Source organism: Capricornis sumatraensis, chromosome 1 (assembly GCF_032405125.1).
Source record: "Capricornis sumatraensis isolate serow.1 chromosome 1, serow.2, whole genome shotgun sequence".
Classification (NCBI taxonomy): domain Eukaryota; kingdom Metazoa; phylum Chordata; class Mammalia; order Artiodactyla; family Bovidae; genus Capricornis; species Capricornis sumatraensis.
This window is the reverse complement of record NC_091069.1, coordinates 223307867-223332728: the sequence shown is the minus strand read 5'-3', so window position 1 is coordinate 223332728 and position 24862 is coordinate 223307867. Positions and strand designations below refer to the sequence as shown.

At 43.6% G+C, this 24862-nt stretch overlaps 1 protein-coding gene across 1 annotated transcript in view; it reads right to left on the bottom strand.

The window, feature by feature from the left end:
• The window catches only part of MINDY4B (MINDY family member 4B), a 40738-nt gene that overhangs the window by 12133 nt on the left and 3743 nt on the right, over positions 1-24862 (bottom strand). Inside the window, exons 4-10 of the mRNA XM_068969126.1 lie at positions 15566-15685; positions 14754-14845; positions 12121-12286; positions 11009-11074; positions 4469-4539; positions 2607-2679; positions 1865-2026 (exon numbers count right to left, since the gene is read on the bottom strand). Of these exons, the coding sequence (XP_068825227.1) occupies positions 1865-2026; positions 2607-2679; positions 4469-4539; positions 11009-11074; positions 12121-12286; positions 14754-14845; positions 15566-15685 (750 nt within the window). The remainder of the gene's footprint in view (positions 1-1864; positions 2027-2606; positions 2680-4468; positions 4540-11008; positions 11075-12120; positions 12287-14753; positions 14846-15565; positions 15686-24862) is intronic.

Genomic DNA, 24862 nt, shown 5'->3' with positions numbered 1-24862 from the left:
TGAAACTTGCTCCCAGTGTATCCTACCAGACTGAGTCTTGTCCTACTCCTGGGTTCTAATAGATACAGAGTGCTTAACCAAGGACATTAAGTGACCTTGTGCGGTTGAAAGAAAACTATGTATAATGAAATCTATAAGTCCCCTATTTTTGGCTTAGTTTTCCTTGTTATTGTATACATCAAATTCTAAGATGAATTCCCAAATTATCAGGGACAAGCAATTAGGAATTTTATAGTAATAACAGATCCATTCTCTGTTTAGGACATATTCAAAGTACAGTTTTTCAGTTTCATATAGTGGAAATGTTTGCATCCATTAAATATGATGAAGGACACATATTCATTGACATATAAGGACATTTGTATTACATGAGAAAGACAGGGTTCAGAAGTAAAATAGGACGTATTTATATGAGAAAGAGAAGGAAGCATTTCTGAGAGAACTGACCCTGGGTGATGGATTGGGTTCATTTGTTTTAGTTTATCTGTCACTTCTCATTTTTTCTTTTTTCAAACTGAAGTGTGGTTGATTTACAGTGTTATGTTAGTTTCTGTTGTCATTTTTCTATGATGGACTAGATTTCAAACTCAAGGAATACTTAGTAAACTTTGAAGACATACTTGTACGAAAGATACAGTCATTCTGTGACAGTCAGATGCCACGTTCCCAACACCATCAGACATGATTTGTGTGTGTTGTGATGTGCTGATTTCACGAACAACACGTTGTAGCTGGACCCAACAGTAGGTGGAAAGCCAGATGAAGAGATAGATGTAAAAAGACCTTTTAAGTGTAAAGTCCCGTACATGTGAAAGAGACTTTGAGCCTGAACCAGCAGAGTGAAGGACAGGACAGGCTCTGAGCAGTGGGGCTCTTTGGCGCTGATAGGCCTTGAACCTGGGAGCATTTATCACCATCGTATTGAATTCCATCCCAGCTAGTTTCAGGGTTGCTCCAGAGAAGCGTTGCTTCTCACAGAACCTCCTTGCCTTCCCTAGGTTTTAGGATGAACTTTTTGTGAAAATATCACAGAAGCATCTTTGATTTGTGGTTCGGGTGGGTGTACTTGCTTCCTCACTCTCTTTACTGGTTGTTTTTGTAGAATCACATCTTACTCAATTCTCTGGTTGTGCTTTTCAACAGCACAGTCTACATTCTGGTTGTCAGAGGTTATAAATCCTCAGAGCTGGAAAGTGTTTTGAGAGGCATTCATAAGTGAGGTTCCCTTTTTTTTCAGTGATTTTTAAAGCTCTGAGTAATAGGTACAATATATGCATTTGTATTTGCCTAAATAAAGGGTTGGGAAGATACTCATTGTCAGCTGACAGTATCGATTTCTGATGAGTGGGGATGCTAGGGGACTTTATTTGTATACTTCAAGTATTGTTTTAAAAAATGATTTTCATATTACTTGTATCACCTGTACTCTATGTACATAAAGATTGATAAAGCAAAATATAAAGCAAGGGGCTCATGTATTTCCATTTAGACCTGGAAAAATCTCTGTGTGTGTCTGTATGTGCTTGTGAGAGGCATGCAGTAAAGCAGTAAAGGAAAAAGTAAGCTCAGATTTGAATGAGGGCTTCCCAGATGGAGCTGGTGGTAAAGAGTCCACCTGCTGGTGCAGGAGACGTGGGTTCGATCCTTGGGTCAGGAAGATCCCCTGGAGGAGAAAATGGCAACCCACTCCAGTATTCTTGCCTGGAGAATCCCACGGGGATGGACAGAGGAGGTTGACAGGTAACAGCCCACGGAGTTTCAAAGAATTGGACACAGCTGAGTATGGACACATGCAATCTAGAGACTTCACAAAATGCCCAAATAGAGACACTGGTGGTGTGGTTGAGAACTGGAACACACTTACCTGTGAAAGCCTGTCATCCTCTGAAGTGTCCTTACCCCACTGCAAATAGCCGATGTCGCTGCGGGTCAGGACCCCATGTAATATTTCTTGAGACTTTCCTTTCTGACAGCCATTAAAGATGTGTGGACTTGCTCTTCCAGTTAAAATCAGGTTCAAAACTGCCTAGATGACATATTTGACAAATATGTGTAAAGATAACCTTGACACAAGGACTTAATTTTTTTATTTTCATAATCACAAAGATTACCATTTTTAGTGAAAAGAATGAAATCCCACAGTATATAATTCTGGAAAAACATATGTTATAAATGTTTGGTAGAGTTAAAATAGGAGTTTATTAATTTTTTTCTTGAGCCATGCCCCATAACTCCCCATGGGCCCTTAATATTTTCTTGAACTTTGGTTTCTATAATTGTGATTTAAGATGCATGAAACTAAGATATTTTTATAGTGCTTTCCTTTCAGTTATGAGGGATTTCTGGAGGGGAGGAGGGTCTTGTCAAGATATTTTCTGACATTTCTAGACTCTCAGGGATGGCAGACTCTCAGAGGTAAGCTAGAAAGGACAGTAATGGAAAGTGGAAAAGTGAAAAAAAAAAGGGGGGGCATCTTAGTATTTCAAAGATAATTTGATCACCCTTCACTTAAGGAGAGAATATACTTAACTGAAAAAAATAAAAGCCTTATTTTAAAATAAAATAAATAACAGATTCTACAATAAAAAGGTAGTCTTACAACCTACCTGCCTGCACAGGAAACCTCCAGCATTTGGTTGTAGTAGGTGAGTGGTGGAGACGTCCAGCTCCTTCTGAAGCCTGTGGAATGGGGAACCATCAGCACTCAGAGACCATGACTGCTTCAGGGACCCACAGCCTTTCCTGCCTTCACCCCCCCAACACAGAGGAGCACTAACATGAGCTCATCTGGTCACTGTCCTTCCCATGTGCCTGGTGTGTTTCCATCTGTCCCCTGGAAAGCTTCTAGGACTGGGGCCATAGAGATGATTGGGGAAATTCTGATGCCATTGAGGGAAGCCAGTGAGAAGTGATGAGGGAGAAGGAAGAAGTGACAGACCTCACGTGTGACAATCTTTCGGTATGGGCTCTGTGGGGATGCTGGACTCAGCAGAGAAACTGTTTGCTCTGAATCCCAGGGGATGCTTGGCTTAGGGTGGTGACTTGTGACCACTCCAGAGAGTGCTGGCCCAAGGCAGAGCTGAACAGACTGTTTAAGGGGAAAACACCAGCTTGGCATTAATCCCATTTCTTGGTTGCAGTTTCCACTGTTTCATCGGGCACCAGGGATCAGGGTTCTACCCAGGGCAATGTAATATCAAGGTGGAAAGTGGCTTCAGCTGTAACCCAGAGTGAGATGCTGAGTGTGTGAGTTGTATGTGTTCTTGGATGAACCTAGTCACAGGGTTGGAAGGTCAGATGCTTCTGTGAATCAAACCTAAAGACACTGGTGAAGCATCAGATATAATTCAGGGCAGTGTTTCCTAAAGTATGGCTTGATGTTAGTTGATATAGATATGAGCATTTAAAAAGTTCCACATTTATGTGTTAATACATTTTTTTCTTTAGCACAGCAAATAAATGATTTAGATCATATATATTAACATATTACTATTTGAAGGATATTAAATTTAAGACGAGGATATTTAAATGTGTACTGATTTTGAATTTTTCTTCTTTTCTTTTTTGGCTACACCATGGAGCATGTGGGATCTTAGTTCTCTCATCAGAGATAGAAAACTTGCTCCCTGCAGTGGAATCACAGTCTTAACCACTGAACTGCCAGGGAAATCCCAAATGTGTGTTGATTTAAGGAAATTGTTAAGCAAATAATAATGTATCATAAAAGTATGATATGCAAATGATAAGTTTCAGGAACACTGCTTCAAGGTTTGAAATTTTTCCTTTCTGGAAGTCTTGTATTTCTCTCTCTCTCTGACTTGCAAAAGCTTATCCTTTTTTAGGGTCCAGAAGAAGGTCTCCTCCTTCCAAGAAGCCTTCCTTGACTGCCCTATCTGTTGGGGACCCTTCCTCCTCTGGCATCCCTTAAGAGTCATTGTCTTTGCACACCACCTGACATACCAAGTACCATCTGGGACTTGCCCAGTCTCTGGATGTGTATACCTGGGTTTTGCCAAACTAGAACCTGAGAGGCGATCAGGGCCATATCCTGTTTTATTTGCATATCCCACAGTGCCAAGAACAGTGCTTTGCATTTCATGGGGACAAAATAAATATTTGTGGGTATATATTTTATTGTATATAGAAATCATGAATTGTTTTCATTTATGAAAGTTGTACAAATAAGCCTGAATGATATCTGCCAATATTTATAACCACAAGAAGGAACCTCCCACAGTGCGAGAAAAGTAGATTCACACTTTTCTGATGACATCCGCTTTCCCATGAATATAGCCAAACCAGCTACAGAAAAGGATGCATCAACAGAAGAGTGTCTATTAGAAAAAAAAAAAAAAAATAGCTCTCATGTTTCCAATAAGGCATGAAAATACTTTCCAACACAGGAGAACGTAGTTCATGTGACCCCAGAGCTATCGGAAATATCTGTGCAAATATTTGTAGTATTTACCTTTCAAATGTTCTGGAGAAGATCAGGCTGTAAAGAAATAAGATAACGCCATGGCATCCTTCTCCTTTGAACTATTTGGAAAACAAAGGAAAAACACATTTGTCTAAATGCAGCGCATCTCTGTGTACCTGTGGGCACGAATTCAAGGATTTACAGCCTGAGGGATCTTTTCTAGCCGATGAAAGGACAGTGGAAGCTCTCTCTGCCTCCCTAGGTCATCTCCACCCTCAAATGCATCCTCTTGCCTTGCTTCAGGCCTGCCAGTGGCAGCATCATGCTCTTGGTTTTCAGCCTGTCTTTCTTTCCTCCACTTAAACCACGTGACTCTCTGACTCATGGCTAAGACTTAGTGTATTTTCCCTCTCCGTTTTTCCAGCATCCATCCTAGCCCAGCCCTTCGGAGTTTCTCTGGATGGCCTTTATCTAGCCTCCCTCAAGTCACTGCATTCCTCCTCATTACCCTGTTAAACTCAGGGGGAGCAGAGAAGTTTTCTAGAAATAGCTTTGGAGTTACAGAAACCTGAATTCAAAACCAGTTCTGTTATACCAACTCCAACTCGCTTCTCTGAGTTTCAGTCTCATCTGTAATTGCAGATAAAAATACCTTTTCCCTAGGATTATTGCAAAAGTTGAAGGAAATAATGTACAGTATCTACCTTGGTTTTTTTTTTTTTTTGGTCATTGTTTAGTCACTCAATCATGTCCTACTCTTTGTGACCCCATGGACTGCAGCATGCCAGGATTCCCTATCCTTCTTTATTTCCCAGAGTTTGCTCAAACTCATGTCCAGTGACTCAGTGATACTATCTAACCATCTCATCCTCTGTCATCCCCTTCTCCTGCCTTCAATTTTGCCCAGCATTAGAGTCTTTTCCAATGAATCAGTTCTTCACGTCAGGTAGCCAAACTTTGGAGCTTCACCTTCAGCATCAGTCCTCCCAATGAATATTCAGGACTGATTTCCTTTATAATTGACTGGTTGGATCTCCTTGCAGTCCAAGGGACTCTCAAGAGTCTTCTCCAACACCACAGTTCAAAAGCATCAATTCTTAAGTGCTCAGCCTTCTTTATTGTCCAACTCTCACATCCATACATGACCACAGGAAAAACCATAGCCTTGACTAGACAGACCTTTGATGACAAAGTAATGTCTCTGCTTTTTAATATGCTGTCTAGGTAGATCATAGCTTTTCTTCCACGGAGCAAGTGTCTTTTGATTTCATGGCTGCAGTCACCACCTGCAGTGATTTTGGAGCCCAAGAAAATAAAGTCTCTCACTGTTTCCACTGTTTCCCCACCTATTTGCCATGAAGTTATAGGACTGGATGCCATGATATTTGTTTTTTGAATTTTGAGTTTAAAGCCAGCTTTTTAACTCTCCTCTTTCACCTTCATCAAGAGTCTCTTTAGTTCTTCGTTGCTTTCTGCCATAAGGGTAGTGCCATCTGCATATCTGAGGTTATTGATATTTCTCCCAATAATCTTGATTCCAGCTTGTGCTTCATCCAGCCTGGCTTTTCGCATGATGTACTCTGTGTATAAGTTAAATTAGCAGGGTGACAATATACAGCCTTGACATACTCCTTTCTCAATTTTGAATTAGTCCACTGTTCCATGTCCAGTTCTAACTGTTTTCTTGACCTGCATACAGATTTCTCAGGAGGCAAGTAAGGTGGCCTGGTATTCCCATCTCCCTAAGAATTTTCCACAGCTTGTTGCAATCTACACAGTCAAAGGCTTTAGCATAGTCAATGAAGCAGAAGTAGATGTTTTTCTAGAGTCCTCATGGTTTTTCTATCATCCAACAGATGTTGGCAGTTTGATCTCTGATTCCTCTGCCTTTTCTAAGTCCAGCTTGAACATCTGGAAGTTCCCAGTTCATGTACTGTTGAAGGCTAGCTTGGAGAATGTTGAGCATTACCTTGCTAGCGTGTGAGATGAGTGCACTTGCACAGCAGTTTGAACATTCTTTGGCATTGCCCTTCTTTGGAATTAGAATGAAAACTGACCTTTCCCAGTCCTTTGGTCACTGCCAAGTTTGCCAAATTTGCTAGCATATTGAGTGCAGCACTTTCACAGCATCATCTTTTAGGATTTGAAATAGCTCAGCTGGAATTCAATCACCTCCACTAGCTTTGTTTGTAGTGATGCTTCCTAAGGCCCAGTTGACTTTGCATTCAAGGATATCTGACTCTAAGTGAGTGGTCACACCATCGTGATTATCTGGGTCATTAAGATCTTTGTTGTACAGTTCTGTGTATTCTTGCCACCTCTTCTTAATATCTTCTGCTTCTGTTAGTTCCATACCGTTTCTGTCCTTTGTTGTGCCCATCCTTGCGTGAAATATTCCCTTGGTATCTCTAATTTTCTTGAAGAGATCTCTAGTCTTTCCCATTCTGTTGTGTCCCTCTATTTTTTTTTTGGCATTGCTCACCTTGGTTCTTAGAACATGCTATTAATAGAACCACAGAAAAATTACTATCTGTCCCTCTCTAAGGGACTTCTCCCTGTCTCTTTTCTTGGCCAGGTTACTTTTCTGCTCTGAACTTTCTGAAGGTGCCCTGTGAGCTCCAGGATATAATCCACCCACATTCAGGGCCTCCCACTGGTTGGCCTTATCTTGGCTTTGTGTCAGTACTCTACCTGCTGAGGAGAAGAAGCTCCTTGGCTGGCTTTCAAAGTGCCCAGGGTTAAAGCCTTTTCTTTAAAGGCATAGTTGCAGGAAGGTTTCTGTGAAAATGCATATGCTTTCCCTTTTGTGAGTTAATCTGTGCTTCACTATCTGTGTGCTAACAAGGGCTGGAATCTCATGCATGAGAACAAATTTCAGTGCCACCAGAGCCAGATGGGAACCCAAATGGCTGTACTGCAGGGCGTGAGAGAAAAGGGGAGAGGTGGAGCCTGAGGCAGAGGCGAGCACTGTTGGGTCAGTTTCCTGTTGCTGTCTTAGCAGATGACCACAGACTCGTTGGCTTAAAATAATGGGAATCCATCATCTCAGGGTTCTAGAGGCTAGCTGTCCACCCTTGGAATCTCTGGACTTGATCCTAACTGCTGGTCAGTCCCTGTTCCTTCTGGAGTCTTTATGGGAAATGGTGCCTCCTAGTGTTGTCCAGCTTCTAGCAGTGGTCTTAATTCCTCGGCTCGTGACCCCACATTGCATAGCTTCTCTTCTGCTTCTCTTATTACATCCTTTTTTTCTGACTCTCCTGCCATCCTCTTTCTGTTTTAAAACCATTATGATTAATCAGACCCACCAGAGAAATTCAGAATAATCTTCCATCTGAGACCATGAACTTTATCTCATCTGCAGTTCCTTTTGACCAGTTGGGTAACATCATTCAGTCTATCACGACTTGTTTAATGGGAGTCACTGCTCCCCATATCAACTAATGGAGGGCATGCTAGATAGAATATAGGTCTAGTGCAGCCAGATTTTCTGATTTGGCCAGAAGGAGCTAAACCTTTAGGTTTTGACATGGAATTTTCTGATTCTTTTTGAAGTTCACTGACTCAAGGTTTTAAAAATACAACACCAGGTGAACTGACACTGCCCATCCTATATGGTAGATGTATGAGTTTCCTACAACTGCCCTACAAGTGGCCAGAAATTCAGCAAAAGTTTATTCTTTGAAAGGCTTGAAACAACAGAAGTTTATTCTTTCACAGTTCTGGAAGCTAGAAGTCTGAAATCAAGGTGTCAGAGGAGGGCCATGCTCTCTCTGAAGGCCCGAGAGAAGGAACCTTCCTGGTATCTTCCTAGCTTCTTGTGGCTGCTGGCAGTCCTCAGCATCCTTGGTTTGGGAGATATATCACTCTAGTCTCCATTATTGCATGGTGTTTTCCCTGCATGTGTCAGTGTTTATGACCAAATTTCTCTTTTCTTATAAAGACAGAAGTCATTGGATTGAGGCCCACCCTCATCCAGCATGACTTGATGTTAACTTGATGACATCTCCAAAGACCCTCTAGCCAAGTAAGAATACATTCGCAGTTGCTGGGGCACACACATTTTTTTAGGGGGGTGATGCAACTCAACCCATAATAATAGTTGGCCTGCTCGCACATATAGCCCTCAGTTCTTCAGTTGTGATCCCTGCCTCAAGATAGGCACAGAGATATTTTTTTTAATTTTTTTTAAATTAATTTTTATTTGGTGTATAGTTTCTTTACAAGGTTGTATTAAGTTTCTAGTGTACAGCAAGAGGAATCAGCCATATATATACATATATCCCCTCCCTTTTGGATTTCCTTGCCATTCAGGTCACCAAAGAGCATTGAGTAGAATTCCCTGGGCTATACAGTATGTCCTCATTCATTGTCCATTTTGTACATAGTATCAGTGGTGTATATGTGTCGGTCCCAATCTCCCACACCTCGGCCCACCTCCAGAACTGTTGTTTTTTGATAGTAATGACATTGGATGAAGGTCTGGATGGAGGCTGGTCACACAGGCAGCCCCTGGTCTGGGAGTGCCCTTGAGAGGGGTATCTATGCAGCAAGATCCCTCCTCACTCAGGAAATGGCGCTGGCCCTTCCCCAGCATAGCTACGGTAATGATCAGCTTGAGTCTGCTTGACACGGGTAGCTCTTGTGCAGAACCCACTTGCACTGTGCAGTCTGATTTCACTTCTGTTTATTACTTATTCCAGCTCAACCCTTAGCCTTTGAGGGGAAATCCTATCTATAGCTCTAGCTCTGATTTTCCAATTGTCAGCTCTGGCTACACTTAAGAAACCATTGCAGATGTGAAAGTCCTTCTTATTGAATCAGACTCTCCCAGGGCTGAGTTGAGGAGGTGGAAGGTAGAGAGGGAAGGGTTTCCCTCTCTTGGGCTGGAAAGTAATTTCTTACATGGTTCCTCTCTGTGTGGCCCCTTAGACATCTCCCTCTGCAACAGAGAGTCCCTAAGCAGGCTTCTAGCCTAACATTTCACATCAGATAATTTAAAATCTATCACACGGCTTTGATTGCTTTCATATTGCTATTGGAACAAATTACCATAAATTTGTACCTTAAATAATACAGATTTATTTTATTATCTTATAGTTCTGGAGGTCAGAAGTCTGAAATGGGATTTACTGGTCTAAAACTGAGATAGCAGCAGCTCTAGTAGAAACTAACACAACATTGTAAAGCAACTATGCGTGTGCGTGTGTGTGCTCAGTCATGTCCGACTCTTTGCGACCCCATGGACATGTAGCCTGCAGGATCCCATGCCCATGGGATTTTCCAGAGAAGAATACTGGAGTGGGTTGCCATTTCCTCCTCCAGTGAATCTTCTGACCCAAGGATAGCACCCATATCTCCTGCATTGGCAGGAGGGTACTTTACTACTGCACCACGTGGGAAGCCCCAAACAACTATACCCAAGTGAAGGAAAAAAAAAATTGTCGTCAGCCCTGCATTCCTTCTGGAGGTTCTAGAGGAGAGTCTGTGTTTCCTGCCCTTTCCAGCTTGCAGCAGCCTGTCCACATTCCTCGGTTCATGGCCTCCAGTTTCAAAGCAGCAACAGGGGTAATACTCTTTTCATATGACACCACTCTTCCCCTCTCTTCTGCCTTCCTCATCCACATATAAGGTCCCTTGTAATTACACTGGACCCACCCATGTAATCCAGGATAATCTCCCTATTTTTAAAGTTAGCTGATTAGCAACCTTAATTCCCCTTTACCATGTAATGAAGCAGTCATGGGTTCCAGGTGGTAGAGTATAGACATCTTTCAGGAGACTGTTCTGCCTTCTGCATCGACTGATGGAGGAGGTAGGTCTGGGGTGACTAGTTTACCCAAGAATCTATTGCTAGTGTGTGTTTGAGAACTCATGCTCAAGTTTTCCATCGCTGTGACCTTTGAAAGGCATGGAGCTCTGAGTTTCATGAATCACATTTCCCCTTTCCATACAAGCCACATACACATGGATTTATAGTTACCCTGCTACATTGTAAGGTTCTGATTCTTTGGAAAACCAACTATCCTTTCTTTCTCCGCAGAGGAATCTTACAAAAGCACCTTCCATTTTCAGCCATCGCTGTCTCCTACTTTGTGTCATGCCTACCCAGGGGGTGGAGAAGACTCATTGCAGGGGAGAGCACTGTGTAGAAGGGGCTGCTAGAAGAGGTGAGGGGGGGCACTTTTTTCAGATGGAAAGTCATTTTTCTGAGCCAATGTGAATGGTCATTTTGGCAATTTAGACTACCATTTTTATGTTTTATCCCTCAGAGGAGGCAAGACTCCTGTAAAATTTTCTCTTCCCATAAAAGCCATCTTGCTGTATATGCCCTCTATAGTATTATTCTTTGGGTTTGATTAGCCAAGGAGAAAGAGGCATTTGTGAGCAGGCCTGTGTGTGATCTGGCCTCTCTCTAGATTGTGGGGAGGGAGAGACAGGCTTCTCTTTCTCTCATTCCGCCCTCTCTTAGTCCTCAAAATGACCTGGTTTTCTTAACAAGCATCATTAGAAATATACTTTATAAAAGGAAGAAAATTCCTGTAAGATCAGTTCAACATAAAGGAATTACCTCAATACTTAAACACTTACACATTGTAAATGATCATAGATGAATTTCTCAGTGGCTTCTTTGTCTGAAAGTTCAAACAGCTGGAGCTATAAGTCAGAAACAGAAGATAAAAATGAAAAGGAAGATGAAAGTCACATCTAGAAGATGTCAGCTCACTGTTATTACCTCAAGGGAGTTCTTTGTTTCATTGCAAAATCACAGTGCTAAAAACTGACATGTTACCTTATCCAAGGTCATGTAAAACATACATGGTAAAATTGGGTGGCCGCCGGTCTCAAGTTTGCATTCCTCAGTTTTAAACCAATACGGTATCTTGAGAAGGAAAATCATAAACACATCTTTTTCCTAATAGGTAGAATTTAGCCAAGTTTAAAAGATTAGTTATGAAAGTGTAGTTTATGATAATTTCAGGCATGAGATTTTCTTTTTAAAAATGTTTTTGTTATAGTTAATACATGGTATTATATAAATTACAAATGTACTGTCTAGCAATTCACAATTTTTAATGGCAATATTTCATTTATAGTTATTACAAAATATTGACTATATTCCTCATATTGTATAATATATTCTGTAGCTTATTTTATACATAATAGTCTTCACCTCTTAACTCCCAAACCCTATGTTGCCTCTCCGTCCTTCCCTTTCCACTGATAAACACTGCTTTGTTCTTTGTGTTCTGTGAATCTGCTTCTTTTCTGTTAGGTATGGAATATACTTTTTTGTTTCTTTTGATGTGGACTGTTTTTAAAGTCTTTATTGAATTTGTTGTGATACTATTATGTTTTGGTTCTTTGAGGCATGTGGGAATCTTAGCTCCTGGAGTAGGGATTGAACCCACACCTCCTGCATTGGAAGGTGAAGTCTTAACCACTGGACCACCAGGGAGGGCCCTGGAATATTCTTGATCATGGTAAATTTTGGAAGGAGAAATTCACAGCAAGCATCTCTGTCTTGGCTGCTTGGGTTCCTCACGGCCTTGATCCTTGCCTCTTTGGTCACATCAGATGCTTACACTGTAGAGGTCCACCCCAGAGCAGCAGTGGGCTTCCAACTCCACTGCCACGGTAAGTCTAGTACTCACCTAGGCTCCATCACCTTTACCTGGCAGGACGGGCAGGAGCACACTCACCCGTTCAGAGAAACCATCCCCAGAGTAGCCAGGAGTTGGGGCAACATAAGTGTCCTCAGTAATGAGGCAGATGGTGGCCTTCTGAGCTGCTCCTGCAGCCCACAGGATGCCTGCGAGTACCGCCGCCAGCGTGTGGTCCTGATCGTGCTTGCTTATCCTGCACAAACTTCAACGCAGAAGGAGGGGAGGAACATGTGGGAAAGAACACCACCTAGCCAAGGGCCTGGGCCTCCACTTTCAGGAACGCTTCTGAGTACAGGATGGCTCTGTTTGATTCCTTCATCAGCCTGCACTCTGAGAATGTCGAGGGGGGTCTCGTCTTCTCCGTCCCCACAGAGCGGGCATCCTCATCCCAGCACACTGTTCCTCTTGGTTCTCCACCCTGTGCATTACGGTCCCCACCGAATCCCCACACTGTCCTCGCTCCTGAACTCTAGTCAGGCTCCATCCAAACTCTCTAACCCCATAACACAGGCCCTTCCAAAGTGCAACCCCGAACAGTCCTCCCAGGTTTATCTCCCAGACTTCCATTTTGCAAACCCTCTGCCCCAGATGGACCGGTCCCCTGGATGTTGTTTCTGCATTCCACCTCTATGCTTTTTCTCATGCACTGCCTTTAATATGCATGTCCTGTCTGCTTTCTGGCTGATCACATCCTACGTGTCATTTGAGGCCACCTTCAGGTTGCCCTTCGTGACTTGTAATTTACTCTCATCTGGCACTCACTGGGTCCAGCATTGTCCTAAGCACCTAACATATATCACCTCATTCAATCCTTTCAACAAGCTGTGAGGTGGACACTATTATTTCTCCTATTTTAGAGGTGAGGAAGGGAAGACAGGGAGGTCGAGGAGTCTGCCCCTAGTCTTTGGCCTTTACAGCAGTAGGGCAGTGACTTGAATGCAGGCAGTGTGCCTCCTGACTTAACCACTAGATTATCCTCAACCATTGGCCCTGTCAAATAATCCTAATGGGTCCGACTTCCCTGGAAATGAGAGCCAATCTTTACATCAGAGATCTGTGCTATGCTCATTTTCTAAATATTTAACATTGACAGCTGTGGTCCTAATGAAGAAACACATGATAGAGGTTAGTGAATGAACTCAGCCATGATTTATAAAATCCACCTAGCTCTATGATGATACCGAAATGAGTAACAAGAGCCTCATACTCCAAAACCCCAGTGCAAGGTAGAATGAGACTAAAACAAAGTGCTGGGAAACTACAGAGGAAGGAGAGAGAACTTATGCCTGGGAACATTCAAGAAGGCTTCATGGAGATGGTGGATACTAGCAGTTATTCATTACCATTGACTTAATACCAGGTACTGTGCTAAATGCTTTCTATTTGTATAGCAAATGTATGTGTTTCATCTAGACTGCTTGGGATCTCTTTTACTCAGCTGGTGGATACATCCTGCCATTGCTTTGGGTATTCCTGCTAGTGACTTATAGTTCTGAACTTTCTGAAGACCTGGAGCCATCTTCCCTGGTAGTGACTAGGAGTTGTGCCACCTTCCCATAGGAGGGTACATAGTAGATGCCTAAGCGGGGGTGAGAGGTGAAAAGGCCCCACTTCCTTATCTGAAAATGGTGCAGTTCCCCCCTCCGACCCCCACCGCCGAGAGCTCCGATGGCTCAGGCGGAGCCTAGCCATCACTGGCAACCACCTGCTTCCTCCACTTCTCTTCCTTCCTGAGCCTGTTTTACTCTGTTCTCTTACGGGTTTCTTCTGAGGACATTCATTCCCTTAATAAATCATCTGCATAAAGAATTTCCATCTTTGGCTCTGCTTCTAAGGAACCTGGCAATTCATGTTCTTAGGATAGATGAGATATTCAGTTCCTGTTTTGGGTGATAACTTATCCTGCTCGAGGGTAGGTAGGTGCCTTTTAATTATTTCTGTTTCTCCTAATAGCAATCATATAGCCTTGCACCTGATAGGGGCTTGTTAGCATCTAAGAACAAAATAATTTGAACTGACTTTAAAAAAAATAGACAGCCACCAAACACTGTGCATTGTCAGCCTGATTAAATGGGAGGGTGAATTCTCTATTTATGAGGCTTTTCATCGCCCCTTTTGTTCTCTCTCTGGAATTGTTAGGTTGGGGCTTCCCATCAAATGTTGTCAGTTGAGCCCACCTGGAGACCTGGTGCTTCATTTTACCTGTCAGGGTGGTCTGCGGTGGAGCATAAAAACTGTCAGCATTATTCCTGCAGCTGAACATTGAGGGGAACTCTGGGAGAGCCCTCCCCAGTTGTGAAATCCAGCCCCTCTAGGAGAACGAAGGCCATTTCTGTCTTTTTTTATTTTTTAAGATTCTTTTTAATATGGACTGTTTTTAAAAAGACTTTATTGAATTTGTTACAATATTGCCTCTGTTTTATGTTCTGGTTTTCTGACTGTGAGGCATGTGGGATCTTAGCTCTCTCTCCAGGGATCAAACCCATATCCCCTGCACTGGAAGGCAAAGTCTTAACCACTGGACTGCCAGGTAAGTCCCCACTTTTTGCATTCTGAGTCAAGTCTCCTTCCTGAGGCAACCCAGGGGATTTTCCCTGGTGATTGTTTAGCCCATAAAGTTTTTCATAAAATGGTTAATTCTTTTCGAGTCCTTATTATAGGCCTCTTACCTGAGGAAGTTACCGTCTTTTCCCTTCCTTGTAAACAGCAGGTATTTAATGATGGATCCTTGTACAGCCATCTGAATGCTTCGGACACCTCCCTGAAATGGGAGTGGATGAATAGTGAGGAGCAGGGCTTTACAGTGGTATTGGAACACTTAGGGACCACATTATAAAAATGAACTCTTGGAAACGGACGACATCATTTATTCTTCTTGGCAGCCTTTGCCCTCTTGATGCACAGCATCCCTAGGCTTAGCAAAAGGACGCTGCACTCTACAATGCCACACCTCTCCATGGAGTATGGCTGGGTGCCGTAGCCAGACTAGAACCTGCAGTGACTTGCTTCTCTGTGGAGCATTATAGCCAGCACCCCAGGCTGTCTGTCTTCCTCTGTCCCACCTTCACTGGGCTCCTGTCTCACATTCAGCTTTGAGATTTGCAGGAAGTAAGGAACTAGTCGGCTAGCTCTTGAAATTCTGTGTGGCTAACGATCAATGATATGAATTGTTGAGGTTTTAAAACAAGTCAGAAATTCCTAGATCTCTCTACCTCTAAATTCTTAGTGATGCTTAGGACTTTGAAAGAAGAGCTAGGAAAAGCAGAATTTGCAAGAGGGTAGAGGGGAGTTTGAGACTTTAGTACATCCTTGATAGCGTCTTAGAATTTTCAACACACCAAGTCTGTTATCATTTAAATTTACATTTTAAATTATAAACATGTTTCTACATTTGATTATAATGAAAACATGCATTTATATGGAGGAGGATGGAAGGAAACACAGGGAGCATAGGATTAAAAAAGAGATCACCTGCGCTTACCTTTCCCACTTGCAATGTGAAAGCCAGGTCAGAAAAAGGCTCATGAAACTGGAAATAAGCCTTTGTCCAGTCAGAGCTGAAGACCTGGATGGTATTTCCAAAGAGAGTCTGGCGCAGTTTCTGAAAAAAGGGGAACAAATGGTTCAAAGGGTATTCTTCCTAGACACAGCCTTTAGCAAACAGCCCTAAGCCAGGTGGTGAAATCACGGAGGTGGGCCTGTCCCTTTCCTAGAGTCAGGTTAGCATATTACTCTGTGCCTCTGAGCGTGATTGTCCAGCCCTCTGCAGAAGGTTTGCATCAGGTTCACTCAGGACACTTTATCCTGAAGGCCCAGAGTGTCAACTCTGCACCTGTTGTCCCCATCTGAGTTTTGTCCCTGTGTCTGTCTCACCTTCCATTGCCAGCCATCTTCCCTGTTCGCTCTTACCATCCATGATAAGACTGCTGTTCTGTTTTCATGCCTCTTGTCCCTCCAGCCATGACTCTGGAACCTCTACCTCTCCTGCCTTTGGGTCTTTCTCTCTTGCTCCGGAAAAAGGGAATAGGCAGGCCTCTATGATTGTAACCTGAGTGTGATAGTGGTGTAAATGGTATTCACCAAGCAGCCTTTGTTCTTGCCCTAGAATCTTTATGTTCTTTTCTGGGTACTCTGCAGCATGTTGAGATTAGAGAGGGCCTTTTAGAAAATCCCAGAAAGCTTGATACAAGCCTTTGTAAACCAAACACATGACAAAAAGGGAATGCCTTTATAACCAGAGATGCAAGAATCTTTTAGTATGTGTTAGGTCCTATGTGGGGTATAGATGCGTAAAGAGTCTAACTTTGCAACCACGTCCAATAAAGAATGTGTGACATTCCATTAGACAAAGTGCCAGGAGTGAAGAAGACTTCTGACTGAAGCAGTCAGTGAAAGCTTCGTGGAAGAGGTGGCATTTGAACGAGGCTGGCAAATGGCATCCAGTATTTATTGAGCATTTTCTGTGCGCCAGGACTGGGCTAACGGCTTTGCGTTCATTATGTTAATTTAATTCTTTGAGAAAGTTTCCATTTTATAATTAACCATTTAAATTGACCATTATAAAATGACCATTTTATAATTATCCTCCTTTTACAGGAAGGTATTTGCAGAAGATCACCCAGCCAGAAGCCGCCGAGCTAGGATGCACACCCGGTCTAACAGGACTGAGCCGCCTCCCAGCTTCAATCCTGTATGCGCCTTCCTTATGACTGCTGTGATTGTTAGGTACTGATCATTGTTGAATTCATGTCACTCATTAGCTTGGGCCACCCTTTGGTAATTTCGAAAACATTTAAAATGTTTATTTAAATATTTAGAAGGACCCTTTACACCATGTCCTTAATGGGGAATCAAAGTCACTTGCCATAATAAAAAATACAGAAAAGCAAACACCATATGTTAATGCATATATATACAAAACCTAGAAAAATGGTACCTGTGAACCTATTTGCAGGGCAGGATAGAAGCGCAGACATAGAAAATGGACTTGGGAACACAGTAGCAGAAGGAGAGGGAGGGACGAATTGAGAGACTGGCACTGACATATATACTACCATGTGTAAAATAGCTAATGGGAAGCTGCTATATAGCACAGGGAACTCAGCCCAGTGTTCCACGATGACCTAGAGAAGTGGGATGGGGGGAGGCTGGGAGGAAGGCTCAAGGAAGAGGGATATATATACACATATAGCTGACTTATGTTGTTGTACAACAGAAACTAATACAACATTATAAAGCAATTATAATCCAATTAAAAATAAAAAAAATGTACAGAATAGTGACCAAAAGTAAATACATAAATATATAATAGAAATAAAATGATCTTATTGAATCATGCTAGAAACCATTCTCTATGAAGTCTCTGACTGAACCCTGCAGTCTTTTTAATTAAAAAGGGAGATAGTGGTGGTGGTTTAGGAGCTAAGTCATGTCCGACTCTTGTGACCTCATGGACTATAGCCCAGCAGGCTCTTCTGTCCATGGAATTTACCAAGCAAGAATACTGGAGTGTGTTGCCACTTCCTGACCCAGGAATCAAACCCAGCCTCCTCCGCTGCAGGTGGATTCTTTACCAATTGAGCTACAAAGGAAGACGTGAACACATCCTGCCCCTTAACTGGTCTTCTCCCTGGCCTGCCAGAGTGAAGAGGGGCCTGAATCTCCATGATGCAACCACATGTTATTCAAAGTCACTTAATGCCGCAGCCTCAAACACCCCATACTCTAGCTCAGGGACACGTCGCACACTCTGCAACAGACCACACAATGGCCTGTCACTTGTAAAGGAGGGGAGGCGGGGCAGAGAGGAAGACCTACAAATGCACATACCTGGTCCCAAGGTATCTGGGGACAGTGAGCAGTTCAGTGAGACTAGAACATTGTGTATGTGTGTGTTCCAGGGTCATGGGGCAGAAAGTCAGTGGAAGCTCAGACTGGAAAGTACCTTGAATCTGATTCTGGAGTGTTTTGAGCAGCTCGCTCAGGCATTTGGAGCTAGCTGAAGAGTGTGGACAAATGGAACATGGAGCACAACTGATCCAGAGTCAGAGTACCTCTTCTCAGCAGTGCGCAGAGCAAACCGTGATGGTTTCCAAGGACACCTGCAGGAGAAGCGTGCATCTGGAACGGTCTTCTCAACGTCCAACCAGGGTCTGCTTCCACGCGTCCGTGCATGTTAAGTCGCTTCATCTGTGTCCGACTCTTTGTGATCCCATGGACTGTAGCCCACCAGATTCCTCTGTCCAAGGGATTCTCCAGACAGGAATACTGGAGTGGATTGCCATTTTCTTCTCCAGGGGATCTTCCAGATGCAAGGATCGAACCCATGTCTCTTGCATCTCCTGCATTGGCAGGCAGATTCTTTACCACTAGTGCCACCTGTGGCTGGAGTTTATTTCCTGGCCACCCTGCTCCTACCTTTGCAAGAAAAGATTGTCTCAACAGAGAAAAAGGAGTACAGCAAGGCCATCAAAGGCTGTATGTACCAAGAGAGTCCCTTGGACAGAAAGGAGATCAAACCAGTCAATCCTAAAGGAAATCAACCCTGAATATTCATTTAAAGGACTGATGCTGAAGCTGAAGCTCCAATACTTTGGCCACCTGATATGAAGAGCTAACTCACTGGAAAAGACCCTGATGCTGGGAAAGATTGAAGGCAGGAGAAGAAGGGGACCACAGAGAATGAGATGGTTGGATGGCATCACCAATAAATGAGCATGAACTTGGGCAAACTCCAGGAGATGGTGACAGATAAGGAAGCCTGGCATGCTGCAGTCTATGGTGTCACAAAGGATCAGACACGACTTAGCGACTGAACAACAACAGAGAAAAAGAGGCAGATACGTTTCAGAGTGAGTAAGAGCCCAAAACTGCCCTTGAGGGAAAATGATGTGTCCGGTGTCTGTCAAGGGGAGGGAGCAGACGACACAAAGGCTGCTCTTGGAAGACAGAATTGATGTGCACTCTAACCAAAAAGGGCCACCAACTCCTGGGCAAAGGACTGCATATGGATGGAAAGTGTTTCTCTGACATCAAGACTGCATAGCACAGAAGGAAAATGGCTCACTCCTGACTCCAGGATTGAGAAGCCCTGCTCTGCTCCTTGCTGACCGATTGCCAAACCTAAGACTTTCTTTGCTTCTTCTGAAATGGGGATAACCCCTGGCTCAGCCTCTATCCCTAAAATGGAAAGCTATCCCACTACAAGAGAAGATGTATGGAAAGGACTCTGGGAACCATAAGTGCTGTTATTACCTCTGTGAAAACACAGTCTGTCTATGCTGGAACGTCTTATGCTGCATGGAAGAAAGTTTCGGCCCAGATGGAAAAAGACCAGAGACTGGCAGGAGTAAGGGAGGAGAAACCGTGGGTAATGTGACAGACTGAGACCGTCAGAACTAAGAAAGCTTAGAATTCAAATTCAACTGAAAAATTCAGTAAGCCAAATCAAACTCCTGTTTATGTTGCCAGCTGCCCCTTCCAACTTAGGGAGCATTGCCATCCAGATGCATCTTGGGGAGGCGTAGAGCAGAGGGGCTACAGGCCCCTCAGGGCAGCCCCCACTGGCCAGCATGGCAATGAAGATGACCCACCTTACTTATGTAACACTGACTTAAAACAATTTTTTTATTGGGGTATAGTTGATTTACAATGTTGTGTTTCGGGTGTACAAGAAAGTGAATCAGTTATCCATATGCATATATCTACTCTTTTTTTAGATTCTTTTTCCATATGTCATTACAGAGTATTGAGAAGAGTTCCCTGTGCTATACAATAGGCCCCGTATGTGTGTCTATGTGTGTGTGTTAGTCATTCAGTCATGTCTGACTCTCTGCGACACTGTGGACTGTAGCCCACCAGGCTTCTCTGTCCTTAGGAGTTCCCAGCCAAGACTCCTGGAAGGGGTTGCCATTCCCTTCTCCAGGGGATCCTCCCAACCCAGGGATCGAACCCGGGTCTCTTGCATTGCAGACAAATTCTTTTACCATTTGAGCTACCAGGGCAACCCACAATAGACCCTTATTAGACATCTATTTTATATATGAGTGATAGTCGCTCAGTTGTGTCCGAGTCTTTTCAACCCCATGGACTGGGGACTGCCAGGATCCTCTATCTGTGAAATTCTCCAGGCAAAAATACTGGAAATATTTCTCCAAAAATACTGGAGAAGGAAAGACCATTTCCTTCTCCAGGGGATCTTCCTGACCCAGAGTATCTTTATATTATATATATTTTATATATAGTAGTATGTATATGTCATTCTCCCAGTTTATCCCCCCCAACACTGACTTTCATATCAATATAATTTACAACAAGATTAACCTGACACACAGTAAACAATACATCTATTTTATGCTGCCTTGTAACTAGACACAAATGGTAAATTGTCCTAATAAATGACTGTAATGAGTGTTACTGTTTAACACAGTCCAGTGGGGTTTGTAGTTTTTCTCTCTTTACTTTGTTAGTTTTCCAGGAATACTTACCTCTCTTTCCTGATTGCTGTGATGATAACAAGGATAATGATCATTATTTCTCTCTCTCTCTCTCTCTCTCTCTCACACACACACACACACATGCACACACCCACAGATCATTCTTCCCAACAGATTCATTTCCTTACCCTGACTGCCTTGTCCCTTCTCCCTGGGCTTAGAGTTTCCCTGTGACCACCTGTCTCTATCCATTGCTCAGCCACATCACCATGCTTCACAACTTAAAGTAGAATAATTCTCTCTGAACCTCCTTTCCTGAATCCTTTCCTGCTTTAGAAATTGCTGGACCATTGTAGAATCAGGGAATGTAGAACTAGTGAGTCCTAAGACATTTGTAAATCAGCCCCCCAAGTAGAGTGGTAATCTCTAGACCTGGTCATGTTCACTGTCCGTTTCTCAACATCTGGTGCAGTACCTGGTACACAGTAGGCTTGCAAGAAGTATTTGTTGAATAAAAATCTGATTTGGCCCTTTCATTTTACAGTTAAAGAACTTGGGGCCCAAAACAGTGAAGCGGCATGCCCAAGGTCACATAGCTAGTAAATGGTACTGCCAGGTCTCAAATGCAAACCTTTCAGCTGGCACCACTCAGGGTCCTAGCAGGAAACAGATGGCACTCATGTCAGGATAATCAACTTGAGGAAAGTTTAATTCAGGGACTGTTTACAAAGATGATGGCTGCATGTGGGGAAACCACAAGGGCTAATGTAGAGTGCCAGAGCTACCAAGAATGAGAATGTCTCCTAGACCTGGAGGTGGGGAAGGAAGAGAAGAGTCCTGAGGGAGCGCTGCCTTCAAAGGATGGGATTCTGCCAGCTTGCTCAAGCTGACTTCATTCCCATCCCTCCCTCCAGGGCTCCCATTGTTCAAACTCGACAGGAAGTCAGAGGAGGGAGCCCTATTGATGAAGTGAGTGCAGCTCAGTCTCCAGGGCAGTAAACAGAGTGGCAAGGGGTTAGAACAAGTGTCTGAAGGGGCACACGGATGATATCCACTCTCCTGTACTGAGATGCTTCTCTTGGAGATTGTCCAGAGGCAGTGAATTAATTAATTAAATAAACATCTACTCTAGACCACCTATTAGACCCGTGCTGACAAAGGTCAGCCAGACCTCTGTCGATAAACGTCCGTATAGTCAAGGCTATGGTCTTTCCAGTGGCCACATACAGTTGTGAGAGCTGGACCATGAAGGCACAGCAATGAAGAATTGATGCCCTCGAACTGTGGTGCTGGAGAAGACCCTTGAAAGTCACCTGGACAGAAAAGAGATCAAACCAGTCAATCTTAAGGGAAGTCAGCCCTGAATACTCATTGGAAGGATTGATGCTGAAGCTAAAGCTCCAGTATTTTGGTCATCTGATGTGAACAATTGGAACATTGGAAAAGTCCCTGATGCTGGAAAGTATTGAGGGCAGAAGAAGAGGGCCTCAGAGGATGAGATGGCTGGATGGCATCACCAATGCAATGGACGTGACCTTGAGCAAACTTTGGGAGGTGGTGAGGAACAAGGAGGCCTGGTGTACTGCGATCCATGGGGTCACAAAGAGTCTGACATGACTGGGCGACTGAACAATAACAACATGCTGGAGTCACCAGGCTCTGGTAACCCAAAGCCAACCCATTGCCTGTTATCCTCTGTTATAGCTTCACTCTTCTGGGTCTCCCCCAGAATATTTTGATCTCCCATATTACATTTTTTAGATGATCCTGCTGGGTGGCATTCCAAATAACCGCTAGGCAAACCCCTAGTTTTGTTTATTGGCTGCTGATCAAAGAGGCAAGAAGAATGTGTTCCAGGCTGGGTTCTGCAGAAGGATTGGCTCTGGAAGAGGATGGAAGCTGCTGCTGGTGGGAAGATCAGCAGCAGTAGTGGGGAGGGGGCGGGGAGGGTTGAGATGGGGGGAGGGGATGAGCCCTGAGGAGGACTCTCACCTTCTCCGAAGATTGCACCCTGGTCGGCAGCCTGGCCGGCCATTCATTACACCACACACACTGTAAGATGTGAGGCTGGGGAAGGGAGAAGGCTGTGGAACTGGATATAGGGCAGCAAAAAGCAAGAAACAGGAGAATTAGAGACAGCGAAGGGGCCTTGTGTGCATTGCCCACTCCTTACTTTCTCAACAGATTCCCAGCAAAAAGCGTGTGCCAATGTCAGGAAGTCCCATGCATCCCAATTCAAGTGGAGGGGGACAGCGAGAGTAGCAGGATGCTGACAAAAGGCGCTCTCATGTGAGAATGAGGATCCAATCACTCTGAAAATTTGCCAGGCGGCAACACTGCCGAAACGTCCTTTAGAACTGGTCTGATCAAGCTTCTACACTGACTCCTGGACATGCGTATTCAGAGTCCCAAGGCTCATCATCTTGAAATCCCAGGGTGTGTTTAATTAATGCTGCTGCTGTTTAAAGGACACACTATCATTTGGTCCTGATAATTGGAATTCGTCCAAATTCAGCTTTTTTGAAGAAAAATCAATTCTCTCTTCTTCTGGGACTTCCTTAACACTCCATCAAGTCTGATTCTTTTGTCTCCAAGCCTCTTCCAAAGGGAGAGAATTATCTTGGAAAAGTCACTGAGGAGGTCTCCAATTGCATCATGTCTGTGTTTGTAGACAAGTGGGAGAATTCAGACCCAGGCTCACTGGCCTCCACAGTATAGGGAGAAACTAGAAGACTTTGAAAACATTGGTGACTGCCTCTTTTTTTTTTTAATTCCTGTTTTTAAAATGCATAAAGGCATTTTTAAAAATGCAGTTTTTGTTTTTTTGGGTGGGAGGGACAGTGCACTGTGCCACACAGCATGTGGGATCTCAGTTCCCTGACCAGGGATGGAACACACATGCCCCACCTTGGAAGCGCAGAGTCCTAACCACTGGACCTCCAGATAAGTCCTATAATGGTGTTTTAAAAAATAGATTGTCCACACACATGATTCAAAATCCAGAGAGCACAAAAAGCTATGCTGAGACTTCTCCCTGCCCTAAGTCTTTTGTCCCTCTACCCCCGCCTCCCCCCCGCCACTGTCACATTTTAGGAAATCTTCTGGAAAATTCTGTGTGCATTTGCAGGCAAATACAGTACTAGTATAGAATCATAGTTTTCTCTGTTTTGCATATAAAAGGTAGTCTATTTCCTGTTTCCTGATATGTGTAAATTTTAAAATGACCTTCTCCATAGAAATTCATTGGTGGCTAGTAATACTTGTTTATTAAAGATTGAAATTAAAAGATGCTTGCTCCTTGGAAGAAAAGCTATGACAAACCTAGACAGAAAAAAAAAAAAAAAAAAAAGGCAGAGATGTTACTTTGCTAACAAAGGTCCATCTAGTCAAAGCTATGGTTTTTCCAGTAGTCATGTATCCTTGTGAGAGTTGGACCATCCATACAGAAGGAGGCTGAGCGCCAAAGAATTGATGCTTTTGAACTGTGATGTTGGAGAAGACTCTTGATAGTCCCTTGAACAGCAAGATCAAATCAGTCAGTCCTAAAGGAAATCAACCCTGAATATTCATTGGAAGGACTAACGCAGAAGCTGAAGCTCCAATACTTTGGCCACCTGATGTGAAGAACTGCCTCATTGGAAAAGACCCTGATGCTGGGAAAGATTGAAGGCAGGAGGAGAAGGGGACAACAGACAACAAGATGATTGGATGGCATCACCGACTCAATGAACATGAGTTTGAGCAAGGTGATGGTGAAGGACAGGGAAGCCTGGTGTGCTGCAGTTCATGGGGTCACAGAGTTGGACATGACTGAGTGATTGAACAACAACAAAGACTGTTCATTAAAGACCTTGTACAGTGAAATACAGATATACTCAGCCCTCTGTCTCTGAGGATACCGGGGGACCGATGGTACTAGGCAATTTTACATAGGGGACTTGAGTGTGGTGGAGGTTGGTTTCCCCTGGGGGTGCCTGAAACCCATCCCCCAGGATACTGAGGGATGACTTCAGTTGCCCTAACTACTGTTCCTATAGCACATCGTAGGCAGAATAACTGTGGAGGCTGGAGACTCTAACAGGATGACACTTTACCTGTCTTAATTGTTCAAAAGGAGAGTGATGAGCTAGATGCCTGAGATACAAGTTAAAGCACCATCCAGGGGCTGGGCCACCAATGAGCCAAGTATCGCATCTCTGAGGGCCCTGCCAGCCTGTCTGCCTGGGGCATCCAGCATTCGAGCATAAGGGGGAAGGTGGGTTGAGGCAGAAAGGTCTGTGATGATGGGAAAGAGCATGCGTGCCTCCCAGCACGTTTGTACCACAACTCTGGTGGTGGAGAGA